This window comes from Corvus cornix, chromosome 2 (assembly GCF_000738735.6).
Source record: "Corvus cornix cornix isolate S_Up_H32 chromosome 2, ASM73873v5, whole genome shotgun sequence".
NCBI lineage: Eukaryota > Metazoa > Chordata > Aves > Passeriformes > Corvidae > Corvus > Corvus cornix.
In genome coordinates, this window is record NC_046333.1 from 139,327,125 (window position 1) to 139,353,527 (window position 26,403).

Here is a 26,403-nt window from a genome sequence, read left to right on the forward strand (position 1 = left end):
AAACCATGGTCCTGGGTAACAGGAATTATTTCAAGACCACCATGAACTTTGTATGAGGAGTAGAACTGGTGACCCTGGGTACTGTTCACATTTCAGTATCAGCCTTTCTTACAAAATTTCTCAAAATTATTCCAGTATTTCCTCCACTTTGGGGCAGGAGAATAAAACTGGTAATTCCTGGATGACGGAGTACTGAAAAAGGTTTAAACCCCACTGAAAGAGACTTTTACTCAAATCCTGTCATTAACTTGAATGAGATTTGGATCACATCTAGAGCCCTTAGCACAGAAGGACTGTGACAGGGCTAATGTGTTTCTGAAGGAGCTCTTCCCTTTTCATGCCTTTCCTATTTGAGCAACACTGACATTGCCTTTCAGCCATAATCACCAGGCATTACTCAGAGATGCTGTCAGGTACCATCCTGCTTCCAGAACAGCTCGACTCCAGACTGCTCTCCTCCCCAGCCCCACTATGGTGTAAGGACACTGACATTACATTCTCCCCAGAAACAATGACACGAATCTGATTTATAACTGGTGGTAAAACTTTATTATTCAAGTTTAGATGTAACAGACATCTTTGCTGCCTGAAGATTGTTTGCATAAGAAATACACCAAGAACATGTTTGTGAGTAGAAATGAACATGCACTATGAAAACCAAAAAACAAAACAAAACAAAAAAACCCAAAACAAAACAGAACAAAAAACACATCCATGTGTTGTAAGGACAAAACATTAAGAGCCAGCATTCTAGATCAGGGCTACAAGTTTAATGATGGTTTTTAGCAACATGAAGTCATTCTTTACGAAGTACTTTTTTTTTTCTTTTTTTTTTCCTTTTCCTGCTGGTGAATTTTCTATAAGCTAAATTTACAATGACATTTTGAGATGTTTCCTTTTCTCCTGTTCTCCTACACAGAGCTCAGAGGCCAAAATGATAGGAATGGAAACTTGTGGTAGCTGTTACAATGTTTTTACTTTACTAATTGTAATTTTGCTCGCCTAGTAAAGGAATTTTACTAAGTGTAACAAAGAATCAAATGAAACTGGTATTTATCTGGCTGTCAGCCATTTCATTATTGTTTTTTATCCTCCTAAAGTAAATTGGGGCGTGTGTGATTACTATACTGGTAGCATCTTACCAACTGCCAACTCTCCAGAGCTGGCTGAATGAAATAAAAATTGTGAGGAAGAAGGTACGCAGGAATCCTATTCTGAGGTGAGAAAATTAAGTAAATAATTTTACTTGGCCCATCTTAACTTTAGAGAAAAGTTTAGAAAGGATTTCTCACTTATCTATCACATATGGGATATGCTGACAAATTGCTCACTGCTCTTTGCCAAGCATAACTGTCTCCACAGAAGCAGAAGGAAATATATCTACACTTCTGGCTGCACAGAAGCGACCTTCTAATCTCCTTGGCTTTCCCTGACCAGTATTAGGAATTAGCATGTTAAGTCAGCCAAGAAAAATCAATACAGGAGCAAAAATGAGAATATATTGAGACATACTGGGCAAAAAGCAGATGGTAGACAACATCCTTAGCACATAAAGCAAGTAGTTACAAGTACAAAACAACAGTGTCCAGTCCAAGGGTGGACTCGAAAGTCTGTCCCTGAACTGAGTACTAATCCACAGTTGCCAAATCAGTTTTTCCCATTGCACAATCACTATGTTTCAGCACTGTATACAGTTAGCATAGTCACTTGTCCTGCTGCCCCTCTAACTACAAAAATAACCTATTGCTCACAGTGTGTCTCAACTTTTTGAGGTGTCTCAATTTTCTCTCTCTTAAAAACTGTCACAATAGACAACAGTGCCTTTTTTAAGGCAAAACCAAGATATGTGCATCCAGTGTCTTTCCCCCTTTCTGAATGGTCCATGAAAAATTAAGGGAGGAGTTTCATCAGCACGGTGGCAATTAGGTGCAAAACTTCTTCTGGAAAGCACTCTGAGTTTAGCACCTGAACACAAAACTGTGCTCTGGAACATCTTCATCTCCTGCAGCACTGAGGGGGCAGCAGCCACAAAGTGACAGTTTAGAGACAATCTGTTTTGCAGATAATGTCACACAATGGCTCCATCTGTATGGAGAGTTACTGGAAACAATGTGCCTGTTCTGCAATCTGATTAGTGACAGGCACCACAAACCCTCTAGTTTTGAAACATCTACTTATTTTGTGGTCCAACTTGAGATACGTTTTAAGATCTTAAACTACCGTTCCTTCAGTAAGAGAAGTTCACCACCTTGAAGCCACTGACAAATTGAGAACAAAGACTGATTGTTTGAAAGTTCAATTTTTAGTGCTGTAAGTTGACTGAAACACAGTGGGTGCAGTAATTACTTGTGTGTGCTAACATTGGTTTCCATCTGAAAGTTATTAAATAAGATTATTCTTTTCCAGTGTCAGGATTTGTTTTTCTTTTAATTAGTATCCATTGTGAGGGGGTCTGGAAGATGGATGGAGTTACCTCTCTTTTGTTAAGAAACAAAATTGTGCTCCCCCTACCCAAATCAAAGAGAACAGGCTACGGCAAAATCCCATTTCTTAAAAAGCAGAAATCTTAGAACATCTCAATATGTCATGGCAAGAACAATGAACTTTTTTTCAAATTTTATTTGCACCATCTAGGTGTGCAATAGTAACATTCAGAACTCTGTCTTGTTCTTTGCACTCATAAGATTTCATTTCTCCTCATCCCCAAACCCTGATATGTGTATTTCCTGTAATTTGCCTCTGCTTCTGAGTTTAGCAAGAAGTGTTATGAAGTTCAGGGTAGTGCTCAAGTCTTACAGTGCACATGTCCCTCCTAAATATTTTGCCATGAAGATGCAGCTTCTATCAATGAAGAAGCCAGAGGAACTGGTAGGTCTTAAGTGAACTAAGTCAAACCAGTAACTACTGAAAATCGGCAGGCAGCTACCTTTGAAGCCGATAAAAATCACTGCTTAGTGAGTATAACATCTTGCTTGGAAAAGCTGGAAAGGACACACACTGGACCCTGACATAAAGAAACGAGGGCAATCTATTTCAGTCCCCACAGAAAAAAAAAAGAAACAGAAAATACCCAACAAAAATAAATCCACAAAAACCAAGTCAGAACTTATTATTGGAGAACAATAATAAAAACATAACCAGACTTTGTCACTGGTATCAAGCTGGAGATTCATCTAAAAAATAGAAGAAGAAGAATGTGGCCCAACATCCTTTGCTAACCTAGAACACTACTGAAGGGTTACAGAACTCAACCACGAGCAGATTGAGCGGGACGTTCCATATGCTGCTCACCACTAAAGAAGCAATGGGTGGAGCAGGAAGGAATGCAGCCTAATGCTGAACAATAACCTGTCTGTGCCTAAAAAATCAGAGAAACTGTGCAATAATGTTTCACCTCTGTGAAAATATAACACCTAAATACTGCCAAGGTCAGTGAGACCTTTGGTGATCAACTGTGTAAGTGCCTCTCACGCTTGGTGATGTTTGTTGCCACCTGCTTTAGGCACATTAGTTCTCAAAAGACTTATCAAAGTGCTAAATGTTTAGGCCAGTTCCCTCCTGGTTTTCCTTTTGCCAACCCCTATAAGACATTTACTATCACCTCTCCTTTTATTTTCCACCTCCCTGTTTATCTGGTTAAGTATCTTAATAAGTGCACCAAATACTAGAAGGGAGAGTGGTGCAATTCATGTAAGTTAAATACAAGAACTTTTTTTTTTTTTTTTATGATGCTTTAGCTCAATTACATGAAAATCTGAGAAAGGTGGCATGTAAGTGAGATCAGAATAGGACCCTTTACATATAATCTCAAGTGAGGACTTAGTCCAGAAATATTTTTATAGAACATTTTAAAAAATAAAATGCATGAATGGAGAAATAAAAGACAACATAATATCAGAAAGACATTTTAAACTTCATTCGCTGCAACATTCATGAACCAGTTGAGCTACACCTGCCATCCAACCATAAGGAACTAAGACCCTGCACTGCGAAAAAGAAACAAACCCAAACAAAACAAAAAAGCAGCTGCATAATATTGTAAAAATGGAGTGCAATGCTACTACAGAATGCAATAAAATATCAGTGCTGCATAGTCAAACAGCACTTATCAAAATAATTTCTGAAATGTTTCTTCTGAAACACAGACAAAGCAATAAAAAGAGGATATATGTTTATCATTTTAAGCATAACAATGTGAGTTAAGAGCTTAAGAATACAAAAGTACTTGGAATGAATAGTGCTACCCTTTTTTCCTAAGTAGGCATAAAAATATTTTCATTTCCTTCTTGTTTTTCATACCATTAATATCAACAAATTTCATTCATTTCATGTTATCGTTTACAACTTTAATGCACACACACAGAAAAAAAGATACCTACTGCAATAGAAATAGTTGCTTCATTACCTTGTTTGCTACATTTGCAAATGTAAACAGCGAGGCAGAGCCAGAACTGACTCTAATGCATGATGGAATATCTTTGTTGCATACGTACACTGTAGAAAATAATTATTCAATATGTCAGGCACCATTATTTGAAATGTAATACATTAATATTTACTAGAAAAATAAGGTTTTTTTCTATTTGTTCTCCCAACTTCTTTAATGAAATAAGTTAATCTGACAGTGCATCCAGTAGCTTGTAATATCTTCTACATCCCTGTGGCAAAATAATAAACTACTGGTTGGGACACTATAATGAAAATGATTAAAGTCAGTTCTTGTACACCCTTGTAGCAAGCATGGAGGCTCGTCTAACAGCACCTTTAACCAATTATTTAATATTTAGTTATTTAGCCCTATTTCCCTGAGCAGTTATGCTGAGGAGCTTTCCCTTCATGGATAGTTTTTAAAAAGCTTTAAGTATTAAAAAGTACTATGAAGACATTTAATGCTACTTAGCAAAAGCTGGTATAAGTCTACTGAAGGGATTGACTGGTACGTATAGCAATGTTAAGCCTGTGGAGAAGTTACCTTAGACTTCAGGTTTAGAAATGTAATATATTAAAAATATATTAAAATAAAATACAGCAGGTTACCTTGTTCTATGCAAATTAAACCTGGAGTGTGGCTTGTGTATTAGAGACTTCACTTGCACAAAATGGTTCTCCTAGACTAAAGTGTGCCAGAAAGAATGTAGTGATAAAATGGTAGCTAAAAATCAGCTGAGTCTGAGAAACACCTAGATGACATTGCTGCCAAAGCTCTGAGGACAAGGTGATCCTAAGGCATGTTGTAGGGCAGAAATTTGCCCAAATTAAAGAAAATGACCTTTTAACATCTGTATATTTAACATGTCTAGTTCTTATATACAATGTGCATATGTTCACTACACCCCTGCAGCAGTATATACATACACACATCTTTGCACTCTTGCAGTTATGTCTCTTACACAACAGCAAAGGTATTAATTGTCCAGTAAAATTTTCTCAAGGTTATTCGGCATGATTCACTGCATTCTGGCTAGCTTTGGTGGGCCGTGTCCCACTGAATTATCTTCCTCCCCTTCTGGCCACCATCCAACTGTTCTTTTTTCTTGGTAACCCACTCATTTAAAAGGAAAAAAAAAAAGAAAAAAAAAGGAAAAAAAAGGAAAAAAATAAAGAAAAAAAAAAGAAAATAACAAGGGATTTAATATTGGATAAGGCATGCTCTCTATATGAAGTGCTTTATAGGTCTTCACAAGACATTACAAGCTATTGAATTCCCATCAAGGAAACCTATTTCTGTATAATTGTGCTAAGTGCTAAGGTTTACTCTTTAGGTTTTCCATTCTTTTCAGCTTGTGCATTGTTCCTGTGTAGGCCCCTCTGGATGTGAGTTGTGAAGTCATACTTGTCCGTGCAAAGATGCTGGCATATGCTGCACTGGAAAGGTCCACTGTCACCATGGCAACTCATATGCAATGCATACATCACTTCATCCAGAAAGACAATGCCACAGTGCACACACTTGGTAGAAAGTTCATCTTGAGTACTTCTATCAACTTTCTCTGTTTTTACTACATTCAAGGGACCTTCATTTTTTACATTTGGTGGTGCCTTACTCTTTTCCTTGGAGGCACCATTTGCAGTTGGCCCAGGTCTGGAATGCTTTATCGCCAAATCTAGAGGAATGTCATTATCTGATCCAACAGCTGAAAAATGAGGAGGCAGATTAAAGGTGGGATAAGGCACATAGTTTTGGCAAGGATTTGGTAGGCCAGGCACATGACTCAAGTAGTGTGGATTCCCAGGAACAGACAGCTTATATTTACTCCAGAATCTCAGCCAGTCAGCCTCACTCTGAAAGTCATTGTGTACAAATGGAAGTCCAAAAAGTGGGTACTGGTATTTTTCAATAGGGCTTCCAGGTGGAGAATAGTTTGGGTGTTTTGCAGGTCTCATGTATTTTTCTATCGGGCTGCCTCTCTCTGAGCTTCCTTTCCCTTCTGATATCGATGAACTGTTTCCTGGGTCTCCAGTACTTTCCTGAGGACTTTTTATCTGAATGTGCAAAGGTTGCATCCTTTTGTGAATATCCAGAGTTTGGCTGACCAATATTGGTTGCTGAGTAGAATGGCTTTTAGTCAATGAACCTGGGGCCTCATATTTACTGAGGCTGGGAAGCTGAATTTCTCTCTGGTGACCTTCAGGTAAATGATCCTCTGACCTCCTCTCTAAGGGGCTTCCATTGACTTGCTCCTCACTGCTACCCCTCTGCTGTTTGTTTAGCTGCTCAGCCTGAAGTGCCTCCGGGTTAAGGCGCTTTCTTGTTCTTCTCCTAATGATCTGTTCACCATTGTTCTGTTTAATGATGTTTAAAGGCCTGGGAGTCTGCATGGAACACACAGAGAATGAACAAAAGGAAAAAAGAAAGACACATTAAACAAATCTGTGAGACCATACTCATGCAAATTTATCTTTTCTTTTGTGAAGAGTTATATTACAACAGTGTTGCAGGAATGACCAAATTTCAACCCAAATGCTGGTTCATGGCCTCTCATACGGAAAGTAAACTATAAAATACCTTGTTTTAACAACTTGAGTCAACTGTCTTAGACATCCTGTACAGGTTTACTTAAAAAGACATGAGGTATCCAAGCTGTCAAACCATTTATTTATTACCTCTTAGTCCTAAAAAATTCTGGGGGAGATGTGTTGAAAGTGTGTGCTGAGAGCTGGGGGTGAGGTGGGAGATGCAAGGCCCTACGCACTAGTGTTGTTCTATGCACCATGCCACCAGAGCTTCTCTCGGGCAGGGGTTTGCACAGGTCCCACTGGGACAAGAACTGAGCAACACTTACCTTGATACTCACCCCACTCTGACAGGGACAGAGAACACAAGCACACACAGGGCTTGCTGACCACCATTGCTGTCACCTAGCAAAAGGGCTGCAGGTCCACTGTGTGGTGAGGGGGATGATGGTGGCTGGAAAGGGACTAAGAAAGATGGAGAAGAAAGCCTAGGAAAACTATGCACCAAAAGGTCTACCTCTGCTTTGGTATCAACTCCCCCTCCTTCACCCCCACTGCATTGCCTTCTAAGTGCTACTGATGTTGCGCTACTAAGTCATTAGGAAGAGAAGGCATCCCCAGAAGGCAGGGCAAAAGGGATCTGTAAAGAAATAAGCATCACAAAGAGGCAGAGGGAAGAAACAAGTCAGGACTTCTGTTTCAATTTGCTACTACCCCACACCAGCTCATGTTTAGTGGCCTGTTTAGAGAAGAAAATACCTTTATGTGGAAAACAAAAAAATACTCTAAAAAAGGACGGCAGTCAGGCTTCCTTTAAAAGCTCTCTGAGAGAAAAGCAATAGTATCTGAATGAAAAATAGTGCTGCACCATCAGTATGTTTCTCTACTGGGCAGATGTTAGAGCAACAAAACCTACCTAAAAGTCATCCTGTTTGGTGTGTTGGCAGGTGACATTCTTCTTCCCAAAGGCACATATAATCCTGTCTTGGTTGGAAGCCAGAAAAGTGCCCCCCCTGCCAGTATTCCACTTATATGTTTATTTAGAAATTTTAACATTGTTTTAAAAAGCAGATTTAATTTTGGCTTGCAGTCAATATCCAAAGTAATTTGTACCTTGAATGTAACTAAATTTTCAATATATTCATAACTTCAAGCTATTATGAAAACATCCATAGCTGGAAGAGCACCCATTTATTATTTGTAGAGATTTAGTTTCTCTCTTGACTTGCCATATTTCTCTCCTTTCACTTATTTATTTTCCTGCAGTTGGATTATTCTTAATGGTTAACTACATTTTAGACAGTGCAGCTATTTTTTAAGACTTTACTTTCTATTAAAATGCTGACTCATATACATACTTTGATTTAGATTTTTAATAAGAGAAATTTAAACTTGGCAGAAAAACAGCACCTGAACCAGCTTCCTCACACAGAGCAAAGTTGAGACAAAATCGAGACAAAATCATGTTAGAAAAAATTACAATATTTTCTATGTAAATTCTATTCAGATAAAGATTAGAGTCTGCAGAATCAATAGCCAATTACTATGCACAGGCATATACTCTTTATTATAAGGTCTGTGTAATTTCCTTGCCTTTTTATGACAATTGTAACTGAGATGCTGTGTGAGATCTTACCATAATGTTGTTGCTCTTATCAAACGTTTATTTATACACTACAAACCGTTTTTATATTGCTTCCAGATAACCCTCCAATATGTTGGAAATCATTTTAGTCTTACTCTTCATGCTACAGGTATGAAGTCTGATTATGGAAGTAGTTGAAAGAAACGTCTTCCTGCCTGAGATTAGGGACCCTCACACACTTACTTGAGGCTCTGGCTATTCAAAATTATTGTAGGTTTAACTTTAAAATGCTTCAGCTTGCCAATAACTGTATTCATCTGATTAAACCAGACTTTAGATGATTAAAATGTACTCTTTAGTGGTGTAAGTCTACTCATTTTCCTTATTCATAGTAGTAAGGTGCAGATAAAAATGTATTTGGTTACAACCAAGGCAAATAGAAAAGTTTAAGATAACTTATTGATTTTCAGTGGGGCATTAAATTTAGAATATAGTGGAAACCCTACCAGAACCTTACTTTTAAAATGGCCTATGTCAGAGCCCTAATTATATGTTAGACATAATACATTGAGGATGATCACAAATACTTCTGCTATCTCTGTATCAACTGGCAATCTCCCTACTCCAATTATATGAGTAACTTAAAAAATTAAAACACCAAATTCAACAAATAGTTCATTAAATTATTGTGATTAGATTTCTTAAATGCCATGGGAAAGTAAAGCCTCCTCTAGACTAATCCTAGAAAATATGCTACAATTCTTCACTGAATTAGTCCAAGGATGTTGTCAAGGAATCACCATGGAACAAAACGTAGCGTTCCATGACCAAGTCAGAGCTATTAAAAAATGAGGTACAGCACCATAATAATAATGGTCAAATTCATGACTCTGGAAAGACAGCAATTGTGAATATTGTGTATGTGTTAGCAGCAAGATGCATTTTTTTCACTATTTTAATAATAGACTCTTGGATTATTATTACATGCTTCTTAACACAGTTGTTTGCATTAAATGAAATAAATGTGAAAAATGTGCAAGGTTAATGTAGATTATCCCTTATACAGGTGGAATATTTTTGAAAACACATTGAAAAATTATTCAAGGATATCATAGAAATAGAAATTTAACTTATAGCAGAAATCACTACCATGTTAACATTTGTCAGTCACTGCCACCTAGTAGTATCTGATAGATCACAGATTTTTCTTCTTATTAAAAAAAAGTGAAAAAAGGACCTTAGGCTTGAGTTGATGAGGATGGTAGCTCTAGACAGTAATAATCCAATCAAAAGGAAGCTAAAAAATGTGGTAACTACTGCAGGTGAGTTTCACTCAGTGGTGTAGCATAATTTAGATGAACAGGGGTCTTACCGACTGTAATTCTATTCACTTGAATTTTTATAGTTTTGGACATTTCCCTAGTAACTGCATCAGCCTAGACCCCTGAATTTAAAACCATACACAAATACTTACTGCAATTCTTCATGAACAGACAGGCAGACAGATAAAAGAAACTTTCATCTTTCTGGTGTCAGTCTAAAGAGCACCCCTTTGCATGGGACTGTCTCAAAAGGCATCCCAAAGGAGAGATTTGTTGGATTATTGCAGACTCCTACTTATAAAGGAGTTGCTATCATACCACAGCAGAGTAAGGCTTAATTAAATTTTTTGTGTTTGTTTGGTCAAAGTTCAATTTAAGATATGAATGTCAAATGTCCACTGAATAACAGCTTATTGCCATGCTTAAACAGTGGAGCTTAGAGATACTGCCAGCTTCTTGCTTTTGAGATGCATAAAATAAACTTTGACATTGTATTTCTAATGAATATTGCTGGAAGTTCGCTAGTTCATTCCTACTGGTTCATAAGGATGATCCCAGCTGTACTTGAATACAAAACTGATTCTTGTAGCTTTTATCTATTCAAAAAGCTTTGCTAATAATCATGGTAAGGTCCAACATACAGCTGAGGAAAGTATACTTAAAAAAGGGAAAATGGAGTCTGCAAATGGAAGTTCTACAAATAACCAGACTCAAATGTCAAATTAAAAAGCCAAACTGTTCTTAAAATCTTTGTGGATGCTCACCACCAATCAATTTCCTTAAATTAGATATTTTATCTACAACTTTGAGAGGTGTCCAGGAAGATGATACCTGGAGCAAGACCCAGCCAAGATGCTGACCAGAGTCCATCTTCTTAGATGCTATTGACCTGACTGGGCTGTTCTGGGCCTTAAAAACAGTTAGTGACCCCAATATGGTACACATGGTGGACAGAGCCAACCCTTCAGACTAGTGATGGTCATACTGCTTTTGAAAATTGGAATTTTTTTTTGTTTTATTAAGTAGGCTGGTTCAGCAGGATCTTCCATAAACAGATTATTGTATGGGCAGTAGACAAGACCACTGAAAAGCTTATGGCTCAAATTTAATTTCTGAAAAACTTTTTAAAAATTGCACACTCTCAGTCACCACATTTATTTCTGAGTTAGACTTTAAGCCTGAACTGCTACATTGCCCTGGCAAACTCCCAAAGACTACCTTGGTTTCCATTTCTGAAAAATAGTAACACTTTTTAATTTCATGGGAATGTTGTAAAAATTAATTAGTTAGTCACCTGACTCTCCTATGTGTGTCCATTAAAGACAGCAAGGGTAATATTTAACCAGTGGGTCTTAACCTAAAAGAGTCCAAGCATTTTGGCACTGATCCAAGGAAACACTTAAGCATGGCTTTCCTGGACCTGGACCGGAGCATTCAACATCTTTCAGGATCAAGTCAAGTGTCAATAAGATGAAAAACAACATAGACAGACCATGATTATTACTTATTCCCTGACTGATCCTGAGGGATGGTGAATCTTCCCCTCACCAAGTGACAAATGCCTGCAAGTGATTTGCTTTCTGGTTGAGTTATTTATCTTCCAACAGAGTATAAGAACTGTAGAAAAAAGACCACAATACCTCAGCACCCCATATCTCCAAGAAATTTACTATCAAGAATAAAGGGGGTAAGAGATGTCAAAGTATACAAAAACTGTTTCAAGAGATATTTTGATATAGATGTGATGTCTAATTTCAAGAATTTTGGTTTTTATTATGAGGACTCTTGAATTTAAACAGCTTTCATCACAATATATCATATGCCTTTAAAATGAATTCCCAGAAAAGAAATAATTTTCCCCTTATCTTGTATCAAAACAATTAAATGCATCACTGGTGATCTCAAACACATCTACTCACAGCATCCCAGCCTGTTTCATAATGAATCACATCTGATCCCAAAGTGACCATTCTGCAAAACCCTGTTAGGAAATTAACTGCAGGCCAGGGAGTGGTACTAATCACACAACCAGACAAGACCACAGCTGCCCTGCTTAGCTGTGTAGCTCTTTTTTCTACTGCACAAACCAGTAAGTTCTTCCTACCGAGTGAAGCTTCTGGTAGAGGCCACACGCGTTGCATACATATCCACCATTTGCATTCTTTCGCCAGAGAGAGGTCTTTGTGGTCAGGCAATTGGCACAGAAAACACCCGAGCCTCTACGTCTCTGAAATAGGGAAGAAAAAGGGAAAAAACCCAGGTCAGAGGTGAGTCACATGAGCTGTGGAGTTAGGACAAATCAACACAGGAGTTTTGTCTCTAGACAGGCAACAATGACAGTATAAAACCACACTGCCCATAATGAGGTCAGGTTCAATTGTGCTTAATAGGCACCACTGATTTTCATTATAATTAACCCCGGAGTGATGGATGAGGTGTGTGAAACACCAAAGCCTTTTCAGAATAACAACTTTAACTTTTTGAACTTCAGGTTTTGTGCATTTAATGATGGTTTCTAAACAGCAAATTCAGAAAAAAACCCTTGAAAGCTGACAGAACATTCTGTAAACTCCTCCTGGTTTCACAACAGATTATTTATTTTCAGCTTGCTTTATTTAAAAGTGTGATTTGTAATAAGAATTCTAAAACACCACCAGTTCAATTAATTGTTTGTACCTGTGTCATACTAATTCCTTTAACAGAGATTATATTGAATACATGATATTCAGTTCCAGTCTTTTCCGCTTACTTCTGAAATCAGTATAAGCTACCATATATTCCTGCAGCCCGCTACGAACAAATAAAAGTACAGTATCCTTTAATGAGACTTCTTCTGACCTTCATTTGAAACCCCAGAAAACACTGTCTCATCAACAGATAAAGTTATTTACTTTGTATTAGTCAGGCGAAGAAGGGCAGAGTACAACTTCCCTAAATATGAACTGATTTTTAACCAGACTGAGCTGTGCATTCATCAGCTTTCATAATGATCCAGGAATATTTAAAAGTAGGCATGTTTATGAGTATTGCTCATTAAATATTTTCTATGGAGTAATGATTTCATTAAACTTCTCATTTAAACAAAAGTCAGGCTGTGTTTGTGGGCCCAAATACTAATAAGCAGGAAATGGAACTCTTTTGCTGAAAAGAAAATCTGAATTTTAACTCTGTCCCCTTTTCACAAAGGGAAAAAAAAATCAGTAAGAAACCTCCAGCATGTAAGATAAGAATGAGTGAGTACAGCAAAAACAGTCTGGGTGAAAACTAATTTTATTATAAATTAAAAATTACTAACACTATAAGTAAAAATTTCAGGGTTTCATAAAATCTAAGTAATTTATTTAACTTCAGTTCATACTGTAGAAGACTGGTGTTCATGCCAAAAAAATACAATGGTTATAATTGTACTCTGATACATTTCAAATGGAAAGCTTTCTGCAGACATAATTTTGGCTTCAAGACTGGAACACTTTCTTGGCATTGAAAGGGCATTTGATTCATCGGGTGTTTCACAATGTATCACTAAAAAGACCTGGTGAGCAGCCAGTTCCCTATAGGGTAATTTTTCCATCCAGATGCAAGTGCTATCAGAGGCCCTCGTCAGCTAAACTAATTATGATCTTGCATTTGCTGATGCCTGCTCACTCTAACATTCGACATCCTCCATTAATCATCAATACAAGGAAAATGAATGAAACGTAAAGAAATGAGGGCTGGTAAGCTGCACAGCCATAAAAATCTGAAATGAGCGCAATAATTTAACAAGATTGGGGAAATGTTTCTAGTGAGCACAAAGTCAGGCTAACAATTGCCCTTTTAAACCAAGAACACAATTTCATTTGTACAGCAGGTTGTGCTATTTTAAAGTGATACAATAAAATCAAGATTGTCGTCAAGATAATCTCTCTCTCACGCCCTTACATCATCCCCTGCTTTGTCTCCTAAATCAGTTGCAGTAATACATGACATTTTTCTCAATTTAGCTAAGGGGAGAACTAAATGGTAGTTGATGTCCTTCAGCAAACATCTAACTAGTTGTGCATATAAAATGCAGCTCGCCCTGGAAAGTGTGCTCGTCTACAAGTACAGTGAAGGTCCCAATTCTTTTTGTGGCTGGATATCGTTGACCAGCTTCACCTGGCTGCTGAAGTATTTCCCATAAGAGTACAATAAAAGCCTCACTAGTCTAATCCCAATTTGGTCCACTTGGAGGGTGAGAAGTTTCCAAGTGGAAATGACTGTATATGGCCAGGATTCAGTTACAACTGCAGAACTGTTCGTTTCCATTCCTACTTCTTGTCTGCTGGCCTATGGTTTCTTGGTGTGGTATATTAACCAAGTGGAGTCTTAATCTGAGTCAGTCTTTCCACCCTTTTATTTCTGTTTGTGTTCCCTAAGTTTGGGAAATACCCTCTATAAAATCATGAAAGACTGTTAAAATGTAGAGAGAGCAGTCTAGTTTGTATGCTGCATTTCTACACACATGAAGGGGACAGAAGGTAAAGTTACACTGAAATCCTCATTGAATGCAATGGAGCTAGTACATCTATAAAACATTGACAAAAACAACTCATTTTTTCTTTCTAAAGAAAGATCTGATTCAAACTGGTTATTAGTTCCAGTGAAATAGAACAATGCCTACAACTGACAGCAACTTACAAAACAAAGTAGTGACTGTATGTATTGAAATCCTATACCTTTGCTTATTCACTACTTAAAAATATTTATCCATTTAAAATTTCAAGTAATCCAGCTAAAAATCTTTCCCTAAATTTAATGCAGAATAGGCAAATTCATCTTTTGTGCTGTTCTAAGTGTTGCATCTTATCTTCCTATACTTTCTCTTATTTCTGCATTATTTAAGGACCTTACAGGATAATCAACATTCATTATTCAATACCAAAGTGTTTCAGCATTGCTTACATATACTAATAAATGAAGAATTAAAACATCTCTGAAAAATCCTAAATGCTGCTACTTTGTTGAGCATTTTGGTTATGAAACAGCTATTTATAGTGCGGACACACAGCTTTAGAATGGATTCTGCCATGAAACAGGACTGTGGCAGAATTGGACTAAAGATTGACTCTCAGATGCTACTAACCACAGATTGGACCTGCTTGTCAAAATATACCTCAGAAATTTTGATGTCTGCAAGCAAAAAATGAAGGGCCTTCTTAAAAGCCTGAAATGTCTGTAATCCTATTATTTTAAACAAATACAGTTTCTTAAAAAGAAAACCAACAAAAACCTAGGCCTTTACTTCCCATATACCAAGTTTTTTAAGTTATTGGCCAGTAGAAATTATCTAATTTTTTTGTTGTTAAATGTTAATTAGCAATTATACTTCTACTGTTAGTAATGATACATCTGCATGGGTCTGTTTGGCTTTGCATACTCATCACTTGAACTAGTCAATAATACAGGCCAATATTGCTGCTTTTCTGGATAGTCTTGCATAGAAACAGGCACTTGAGTTCAAATCCAGCAAAGTCTGTGCAACAGCTATGGCCCACAGCCCCCATAAAATCTAGCCATGTGCTCAAATGCTCTGCTAAGCACACCCAACCAGCACTTTCAAGAAATGTGAGAATTTTTGCTCTCCTGTTAACGTGACCATACCACAGTTAATTTCTTAAATCAGCATAGTAAAGGTAAGTCAACATGACTAGTCATGGGAGAGTCTGAGCCACAGATAAAAAGGTTTCAGTCTGTGATCAATGCCACTAGCACTAGCTGGAGTTATCAATGAAAATTTCATGTACATCCTTGGAAGAATGACCCAATAGGGTCTAAATAACTAAAATATGTATCTACTAAGTCAAGCTTTAATCATCTGGAGCCTTATGGCCACTACATTACAATCCCAAATCCTGAAGGGGCCAGTGCAGAGAAGAGCCTGTCTCTATTTCCACTCCAGTTCTGAGGTCTGGGCATTTAATATCACAGTTGTTTCAAATCACATGAGGCTGAAACTTGGCGCTTATTTTTGTCAGCCCAGATGTAACTTTTTTTTTCTTTCTTGGTACTGAAAACTTTATTTAAATCAGCTCAGCTGTTTATAATTTGGAGATTTGCCAATCTGGGGGGTGGGGACAGAGGGGATTTCAAGTTTTTTAGATAACTTTCTAACAAATCTACAGTCAATTACTTTGCTATGGGGAAAAAAAAGTATGCACATATTTTAGTATTTTAGTAGTAGCAAAGGAACAAGTGTATTATTATTTTTATGTAGCTAAGTTATGAAAGTTTGTAATTATTCACTGAATATGTCTTGCAGCCCTCTCTACTAACTGTTTTCCCTCAGTAAGAACCATGTTGAAAGCATGTAATTGCATAACAACCCTTGATATGCAGAGTATTTACTCACATTTTTTATGGTTTCATATCTTTACCATTTCAAATTGAACAAGTCTGAAACTTGGTATATACAGCGTCAAGCCTGAACGCCTAATTTTTTTTTAACTCCTTAGATGATTTTCACTAGTTACCAGTACTTCATTGAAACAAGGCAATTATTTGTAGTGCTTTCTGCTAAGCAACAAACCAGCAGAGAATACAATATAGCAAGTGATTCACTCAGGTAAGTTTTGCCAGGCTCAGGCCTTTCTTCATAAAAACTGCTTTCAATTTTAAAGGATTCACTCTACAGTTCACATGATTTCAAACTTTGTAGCCATGCAGAAGTATCATTACACTCCATACTCTACAAAAAAGTATTTTTTAGTGTACTGAACTTCCAGTTTTAATTTCAGTGGAACTTCATGCAGCAAAATATATCCTGTAAGAGCACAGCTAAAAACACTGCTCAGGAACTGTGACTTTTTAGCTAGCTAGACTAAGCAATGGTGCCTGACACTCTGCTAGTGCCAAATACATCCTGTTTTTAAAATTTCTGCCAGAAGATGCTTTTAGAAACTCAAATAGACTCCGCAAGCAGCAGCCAAGCATTTTTCTTACATCACCCTCTTGGTTTGGGACACAACAAAACTTGTCTTATTGCTGATTACTTTCACTTCCCCAACACAAAACGACAATACGATAAGGACTGAGTGGATTTTTTTACTATCTCTGGCCTCCCTAACGTGCCAGAAACAGAGCACGCTGTAATCACAGCTCCAGAACATGAGGAGCAGCAAAATCATAAATGTTGCCCAAGAATAAGCATGTGCCTGACCTATTTCCAGCAATGAAGTCGGGGAATACAACCATACATGCCTCACTGAAAAAAAAGGCAAAATTCTGGCTCTGGATGCTCTCTGGCAACTCCAGAGGTCCAAAAAGAGAGCTCCAGGAAACCTGCATGTGTGGTTCAGTATGAGCCAGGCGACCTGCTGTGGAGAGCAACAATTGTAAGCAGCTGGTTTCATACCTTTAATCATCAGGATGCTACCACACAGTTCAGAAAAACAGTATAATGCACTCAAAGTTGCATCTGTCTCTGTTGCGTTTGCACTGCCATAAGTATGAAAGAGTTTCTTGTTCCACACTTGCTACATCATTCCTCCTTTGTTCTTGCATAAGCAGGTATTTGATTACCTTGAGTTTTGGTGAGGTTTAGATTAATTAAAGTTTAAAACCGGGGCAGCAAGACAGCATCTGGATATTGGAGTAAGTGCTACTTTCTTCTGTTTAGGATGGAAAAGGCATCTTTCAGACCTCATTTCTTTTGGTTGCAAAGGCACTCAGACCTTTCCCAATGTTTTTAATCAAAACTGCTTTATCTGTCTACTATGAAAACAGACGCAACTATGTTTCTGTAAAGTTTCACATTTTAAAAATTTAGATGCTTTTGCTGTAACTATATCTAAATTAAAAAGAAGCTCATTGGGGTTTTCTTCCCTTTATAACCTGAACAGCTTTTAGGAATACACCAGACCCAGCAAATTTTTGTCCCAGAAGTGAAAAACTGAAACACAAAAAGCTGAGTATTAAAGTAGAAGTTGTTTTCAACCATAAGTATGAGTTAACAGATGCCTCTAAGTCAATTCAATGTGACAAATCCAAACTCTTTATCTAAGACATTTTCAAGAACAATTGCATTAAACAGCTGTATTTGAAAGACACATAAGAAAGACATTAGGAAAGACAAGGTAAAAGAAAGTAAAAATGCCAAAAGGAAAGTCAAAACTATACACTTAATTCATATAGAAAGTTTAGTGCAATTTTTAATGCTCTATCGTGACAGCATCTTTTTATGATATATGCAGTATCATAAACTTTTAATGAGAGGAATCAGGGGGGTTTTAGAGAGAGAAAAAACCCAGACAGTAAATTAAACATTACTGCTAGCACAGCCTTTCAGAATCCTACCCCAATCCCTTAGGGAGAGTAAGTATTTTAATGTGCATGTAAACTGCAATTATTTTTTTATCAGCAACAAAAATGAAGATGAGTAGATTTTGTCCCAGCATTTGAAGCTGTATTTTGTAAAGCTACCTTAGAGATAGCAGCATTCACTACTCAAAAAAACCCCCCAACTCCACCCCAAAAGCAAGCAGCAAACTACAGTCTTTTTGTGTCTTATCGAGCAAGAATGATTAAATAAGATACTAGTTTAGGATGATTTGTACTGAAGTAAAACAATGACTAATCAAAATAAATTTCTAAATTAAGAAAAACAGAGGTATGAAAAGAAGCCAGTAAATCACTTGTTGTTGGAACTCTTCACTGCCATCACCTCCTCACCTTTACGTCCTCCCTCAAGAACAGCTGACACAACCTTTGCCACTGTGCAGGAAGGGACCTGGCTTTGGACACCACCTCAGCCAGAGCCTGAACTCCACAGGCAGGAATTTACCATTGCTTTCATCTTCTGTTATTAGCCACATGCTAGGATCACTTAAATAATCATAATACACTTTACAAGGACTTACTAATTTTTCACTCACTTGAGCATTTATCAGTGAAAATTAGGTAGTTCAAATCATATTGCCTTGTCAATCCAAACAGGTATGAAAGGTAATTTCATAGTTCCCCCCTCAAGATCTGCAGTGGCAGAAATATGAAATAATAAAACTTTTTCTCCCGGTAAGATTTCCTTGTCACAGTTAGTGGCAGTTAATTTTTAAACACTGTGTGTTAAAAATGTAAGTGATCTTCTGATGGGCCAAATACATACACCAAGACTAAACAGACAGAGATATATTTTTTAATGTTTATTATTATTTGTGTATTTATACCACTTATTTATGATATGATGCATTTGTAATGAACACTGAGAAATATTTTCTGATTAGCTATATGTTAGTCTGGTTTACAAAGAGCTAAATATTTATTAAATCATTCTACGCAAAGTATGATTTTTTATATAGACAGTTGCCTTCAACAGTCTTTTACTGGATATAATGTCTTTTTATGGTCTTAGCCTTAAATTTGCACAAGGTGACCGCCATTAAATCTCTTCCAGTGCTTCAAATAGCAGCCAGCACACTATGGTATGGGCTCATTCGGGTGTATTTTGCCACTGACTACCAGCAATACAACAAAGACTTCCATTGAGGCAACCCAAAAATTTTTTTTTAAGATTTTATTAAGACCAATAGCAAAAAAGCAAAAAGCAACCTGAAAACCTGCATTTCCCGCACAAGAATGATGTCACTTTGCAGCAACTGAAACCTATTCAAGAGGAACAGAAATTCTGCCTCCAATAATTCACCAAGTCAATTACACAGGAAAGTACTGTAATGGGCTGTCCCCCGTCAAACAGCTCACGTACACCACTTCCTTCTCAATTACCAACTTGTCTGCATTGCCATCTGTAAAAACGAACGCATACCTTGTGCTGCCAGTTCCTACTCTTGCACGTCCATTAGTGGAACTGGCTGCAGCTGCTCAAGAAGAAAGCCCTGATTGTCTTTGTTTCCCCTCCATGTAGGCACCATTTTTCTCCTTTCCTTCTGTACCTCGGCTCATGGTAACGCATTATCTTTGTTGAGGTGTGCTCACAACTCTTTAAACTAAAGTCTGCCTAAATTTGTGTCCTGTTATCTTTTCACAGTTCCTCTAACACAGTAAAAAGTTGCCAACAGCATCTCTCCCAGCATCTTCACTGGAATTATGGAGTTAAGTCTTGCAACAGGTTTTATCAATCCTTTTTAAGTACTGCTGTAAAAATTCTTAAGTTGCTGGATAAACAACTTCACACTTTTCTAAATCAGCTTGACCACCCAGGCAATTTTAAAACAGTATTTATGTGAAGCATTCAAGAATAAGATTTTAAAATAAGTCAATTTAGGAATAATAATAATAATATTATCTGCAAAAAATGGCTAAGTAGACATATTAGTGTGCGTAAGCAGGACAGAGGGAGCTTGGTTTGGGAACTGTGATCCTGGCCCCAAAACCTTTCTCTACTTGCACTGCTGCAACAGATCAGATTCTTGCAGCAGCTCTGATGCTGAATGTCTGCTTGAAACCTCAGTGCTCACACGGACAGACCACTGCTCCTTCCCAAACACCATGTGCTTCCAAACTCAGCTTTTCTTAGAGAACGAAACTAAGTCATTATGAGTCTCTTGCATTTTAGTTTCAAATTAGAAACATAAAACAGCATAAAATGTACAAAATTAGACCACTCTTCTGATCAGTAACTGGCTAAAAGTAGTATCCTCAGAACTAAGCATGCTGAAAGAGACATCGATAAAACTGGAAATGCCTCCAACTCTTTTAATTCTCGGCACAAAGGAAGACTACCCAACCTTTGCTGTCTCAAATGAGGAGTCGAAATCAATAGTCAGACTTTGCTATAAACTGACTGACTTTCTGAGATAGAGTCATTAATGATGGTGCCTAAGCATGGAATTAGGTGCTTAAGTTTAGTCATCAATACCAGAGGATTTATGTTCAAGAAAGCCCTCCATGTACCCCTTCTTTCATGAAGTAATCTTACTCATTAAATGAACATACAAAACTGGAGCAAAGCTTCCGTCCATATTTCCTTAAACACCCTGACTTTGACATGGCAGAAGCAGCAGACTGCTTTTGCAGACCTCAGCTACGAGCCAGTATGTAACTCTACATGTGATAGTAATTGAGGGTCCCAATCCCACAAGTGCTCTGCTGTAAGCATGAGCACAAAGCTGCCGGAGTTCTCAGCTTCTGGCATCTGTTCCCACTTCCACAGAAATCAGATGGGCAAAATTAAGTATTGAGGAAAAAAAAATCACAGACATTTAAAAAACATTCCCTGACCTTATTAAAGCCCACGTGATCTCTATTTATACAGAAAATAGCTCAGAAAGCCAGCATCTGAGAGGAGGAACTCTCATTTGTAGATTTTGGCTGAGGGCTGCCAAAATCAGCAGGGGAAAGGCTCCTCAGGGGTAAAAATTTTAAAAGCCATTAAGAGTCTTAGAAGCCTCAGTCCCACTGACTTTTGATCCCATACATCCTTCCAAATTTGCACCCCAAATCTGGAAACTACACTGTAAGAATAACTTTTAATCCAAAGTTACAAAATTAGGATCTAAAGTTTTCAAAGAAGTCTTCAGGAGTCAGAGAGGAAATGTCAATTAGGTGCCTACTCCTTGGTGAAAATCAGTGAGGTAAAATTTACCTGTTACTTGTACTTTAAAAAAATTCCCCTTAGGACCATTAATTTTATTTAAAGAAAAAATGTAATGAGAAAATGTTTCATATGGGCAGCTATAGCTCAAATACTTGTTCAGCAACTGAACTAACTATAATTGAGTCTCATGCAGTCCCCATGAGAAAGCTGTTCCTAGTATAAGATACAAAGCAGACTATGTCCACCTATTATTTTCAGTACACTTAGGACTGCAGTCTTATTGCAGATCTTGTTATGTGCTGTTGCTAAAATGACTTCCATTCAGAAACATCAACATTTGCCAACCCATACCACACAAATGCAATAGCTATTTCCTACTGTGAGCTTAGGGAGAAACTGTGGTATCCCAGACACCACGGTGTGGTAAATATTGAAAATTAGTGGCCTTTTTATAATGGACATTTTCATCTAATCCAATCTGTTCCAAACACTTCCAGATAAAAAGACAATATGCCAGAGTCTGTGTCTAAGTGGTTGGTTCTAACATAATCATCTTATTCCATCCTGTGATCACAGTTTCAGCAAAAACACTTGATGGCTTCTTTTCTGATAGATGTAGGAAGTAATAATGGACTAGAGCTGTGATCAACTCCGACAACTACCTAAGGAAGTAGCTCCTTATAGAGAAAAGAGGAGGGAAAAAACCCCAAATACAACCTCTATATTTGTATTTTTTAAAAGCTAACTCATCTCAAAGGGCCAAGAGCCTCCCAGGCTGCACTGGGTAAAGCACTGCCAGCAGGTCAAGGGATGTGATCCCTCATTCTTCTCAGCCCTGGTGAGGTCACACCTGTGTGAGTGCTGAGGAGCACTGTGCCCAGTTCCGGGCTCCCCAGTACAAGAAATACCTGATGTACCACAGAGAGTCCAATCAAGTGTCACAAAGATGATTAAGGGAGCCAGTCTTCTATCATGTAAGGAGAGCTTGAGAGAGCTGGGACTGTGCAACCTAAAGGAGAAGGCTCAGAGGGATCTTATCAGTATGCACCTGATGGGGGAAGGAAAGAAGACAGAGCCATGCTCTTCTCAGTGGTGCTCCGTGAGAGGACAAGAGGCAAAGGCACAAACTGAAATACAGGAAATTTCATGTGAACATAATGGAAAATGTTTGCTACTGTGAGGGTTGCTGAACACAAGAGCAGGTTGCCCTAAGAGGCTGTGGAGTGTCTGTCCTTGGAGAAACTCCAAACTGACAGGACACAGAGCTGAGCACCATGCACTGGCTGACCTTGCTCTGGGCAGTGGGGCTGGATTAGATGACCTCCAGAGTTGCTTCCCAGCCTCAACTATTCCGTGAAGCTTTCTTCAGTGAGAGGCTGTAGATCACTTGTCACTCTTCTGTTCTATCAATTTCTAACCATTTTAGCCTTAATTGCCATTCACTTGCATTGCAACAGGAAGTCTTTTAAATTTCAAGGCTATCAAAGTATTAATTAGAATAGACCAGACCAAATTTTACAGATTGCAAACTGTGCAGCCATTAAAAATGAAGAAACCTACTTTCAAATTCCACTGTAAAAAATTTCAGAATGTTTAAAATAAACATTTTAAAGTCTCTAATGTAGTTTTTACAAAAATATTGCACTGCTTGCTCTTTCCTATCAAGATGCTAATGCCTACTTGTAAATGAGACTCAACATACGGTGTTGTATAGCTTTCCTTAAAAATACCACTAAGATGAGAAGAAGAGAACAACTGTTCTACATTTTGGAGACATTTCTCCTTAAATAGTGTTTATGTACTGCAAGCATCCCTTCCATAAACAAACCAGGTCTTCGGAACAAGTGAAGACAATCTCTGAAGAATCTTTACCAGCTTCTATTTCTGGTACATGATGCACTGGGAATTTTAGGCCAACATGGGCATATGGTATCCTAGTTTGATAGAAAACATTTCATGGAATTCAAGACAGAGCCACGGTATAATGACTTGACACCTTAAAATCGGTGATATGACACAGGGTTAAAAAAAAAAAAAGGAGAGAAAGAAAAAACCCAGAAAAACAAATATTTCCTGATACAATACTAGAGGCAGTAGAGGCATGTAAAAGCACAAGAAAAAGGAAAGTCATAATAACTGGTGTGCACAAAGGAATACTCTGAATCCCCTGTTAATCAAGCTTAACCTTGTTAACCAAACTGCCTTAACCTTTTTTTTTTTCTTTAGGAGAAACACCCCATTAGGAAATAATCATTAAAAAAAAATCCAAAACAAACCAACAAACAGCAAATAGCAAACAATATTTATCTTAGGAACATTCATGAAGGATTTGGGGCTCTTCTGCCATTGCAGCCTTAGAAGCTGGTATGCCCTCTGTTCTTTCTCTACTCATTCACATCTGCCCAGAGAGAATACTGTTATTACTGCACAGCAGTGTTTCCAGTGGCCCTAGTCTAATTTTTCTCTTACTGTTAAGAAAGTGGCTCTTAAATTGCTTAAGACACCAGCTTCAGAATCTGCATTGTCGGAATCAGACTGCATTTCACCAAAGGAATTGTTTCTAATGCAAGTGGCAGGGAGAGCTTACTGCTGGGGGCAGTCATTCTCCAAAATGGCACAAGCCTGACAAGAGCAGTAAGAGAGAAACACATAACTTAGCGGGGTTTTCCATCAGGACTTCTGCATGCCGAGGACAAAATGTACCCACCCTGTCACATACTCAGGCTTTAGTTCAGAGCACTGTGAAGGACTGAAAAACGGCTTTCAAGAAATCAGGCACCATCTGAAGTAGAGGCATGGAGAAAACTGTCCTGCCAGCCCACAGCTACCTAATTTTTCACATCCTTTGGAGTCTTCTTAAATGAAGCTGACTGTGCAGAAATGCCTTGTAAAACAAGCCCTCTGCTTCCTTTCTGAAGTGGCATCAGCGAAACAGCTCTGCAGCCTCGCTCCCAAGCGGCTGTGGCTGATCCATATGTAACTGTGAAACAAAAACCACAGGGCTGCCTGTACGTGTTCATGCGCTCGTGCACATCTTGGACACAGACTCAAAGATGAACTGATTGGTCCCATTCTACTAGTCAATTTATCAGACTTCAGATAAAAAAATGTCAGGAAACAGTTTCCTTTTTACCTTCCACCTGCCAGTATCAGAATTCATCTGATTTTGAAACCAGCCTGCAGAAGGCCAATGTATACAAATTTGAAATAAAAAGAAACCTTTAAATTTAGACATGCTGTATGAAATCATAGTTGCTACTTGTGAGCAGTCTATATTCAAAGCCATTTCTGTCTTACTGATAGAACAAAAACTCCGACACACTTAAGAATTCGCTTTTCAATTTAATGTAAGTTTTCTTTACCAGTGAATGTCAAATTGTTTTCACTCCCTTTCTTTATCTTTATCACCTACTGGAATCTTTAGAAGTGAGAAGGAAAAATACGTACACCAGAAAGGAGCACATTCATAATGACATGCCTTTTATTTTCTAGAAGGAAAAAAATAACCTTCCATTTCATCAGCATCTTTGCCAAAAGCCCTTTCAGAAACTGAAAAGAGAAGGGACTTTATTTCCTACATGTATTTTATAGGAAACATTTTTTGGTTCTGTGTCATGGACTAGGATTTCACACCTTAGGGGCTGGTCGTATTGAAATGGACAGGACTATGGAAACTTCATGGCTGTGAAACCCTGATAGTAAAATCAGCAGGAAGATGAGGAAGGTGTGGGAAACACTGAATGATTAATGCAGTAACAACTTCTGGACCTTCAGAGGAGATTTTGAGATGGCTGCCAATACTACCTGACTATGACCAGCATCCTGCACCCTCTAAAGCAGGCTGTAAATCTGGACACGATACAGAGGGAGTACTGCTCTTTTAAATAATGCCCACACATGTAAGTGGATGTGACATGTATGGATTTTTATATGGAAAGATCTTTCCAAAATCAGGGTGCAATTACCAATGAGTTATACCTCCCAGAAATAATTCCTAGCATATAAATACCGGGCCCTGTTTCCTTTATTAATAACAGTCTGAGTTAATGAGGGAACAGCTTCCAGAAGTTACTATAAGCAGTGCAAAGCTAAGCAACTTAGCCACAACATTCAACAAATCAGTGCTTTGCAACTGACTCTTCCATTGCCAAATCAAAGGCAAATCCTCTCCTATTTCATACTCAGTTAACCTACTGCATTAAGTACAAGGAAGGCAGAAGACAGTAGAAAATCTACATAGTTAGTGCTGACTTGATTCCAGTCTGTTTTCAACACAGTAGAAAAAAAATAAGATTAAAAACTGACTGCACTGAGGGGTTTTTTTGCTATGGTAAGGGTAATTCTTGGCTGATTTTATATGGCCTTGCCATCTATCTTTGGAGCCCTGGCATAGGTGTGTGTGGCACAACCAGAGCAGACATGGTAGACTTATGTTGAAGATGACCTGCATAATTTTACATTTCAGGAATGACAGGCCTGAAGCACAGACTGCCTGCACAGCCAGGGCTGTGATTTCTCCTACATTTCAGTGATTAATGGCCTCGTAATGGAATACAAGTTTCCTACAGAATGTTGTAATCTCCCTACAAATTTGGTCTTGTCTGCTATTTACTGGCAGGTTGTAGGAGCAGCAGAGATCAGCACTGCTCAAAGCACTGGGTGCAGTCCCAGGTACAGAGGGGAAGGGGCAGAAGCAGCTGGGCAGCATGTGGTGCAGCTGGGCAGGACTGTCACCATCAGCTGCTGGCACCAAAGGGCCCTGTGAGGGCTTTGAAAGGGTGCTGCTTCCATGGCAGGGACAAAAGAAACACTGGGAAACCATACTTTGGGCAACATAACAACTGGAACAAGCTATTTTAAAGATGTGTCAGCCTTAAAAATGCCTAATCCCAGCCCTCATTTTGAAGTGTTCCTGTGGGACATATTTGCACACACACACACGCCACCAATAAGCCAAGCAACTCACGCCTTTATGGTTCATTTTTGAATCCAGTGCAGTCTGTGGATCGTGAGTCACACAACCCCTTCACACG

At 38.2% G+C, this 26,403-nt stretch overlaps 1 protein-coding gene across 8 annotated transcripts in view; it reads right to left on the reverse strand.

The window, feature by feature from the left end:
* Positions 1-523: 523 nt before the first annotated feature.
* TRPS1 (transcriptional repressor GATA binding 1) overlaps positions 524-26,403 on the reverse strand; it is a 214,345-nt gene continuing 188,465 nt past the window's right edge. For all 8 annotated transcript variants that reach the window (XM_039548296.1, XM_039548298.1, XM_039548297.1 and 5 more), the window contains 2 exons: positions 11,966-12,088; positions 524-6,813 (listed from right to left, as the gene is read on the reverse strand). In XM_039548296.1, the coding sequence (XP_039404230.1) occupies positions 5,752-6,813; positions 11,966-12,088 (1,185 nt within the window). In that variant the 3' untranslated portion in view covers positions 524-5,751. The remainder of the gene's footprint in view (positions 6,814-11,965; positions 12,089-26,403) is intronic.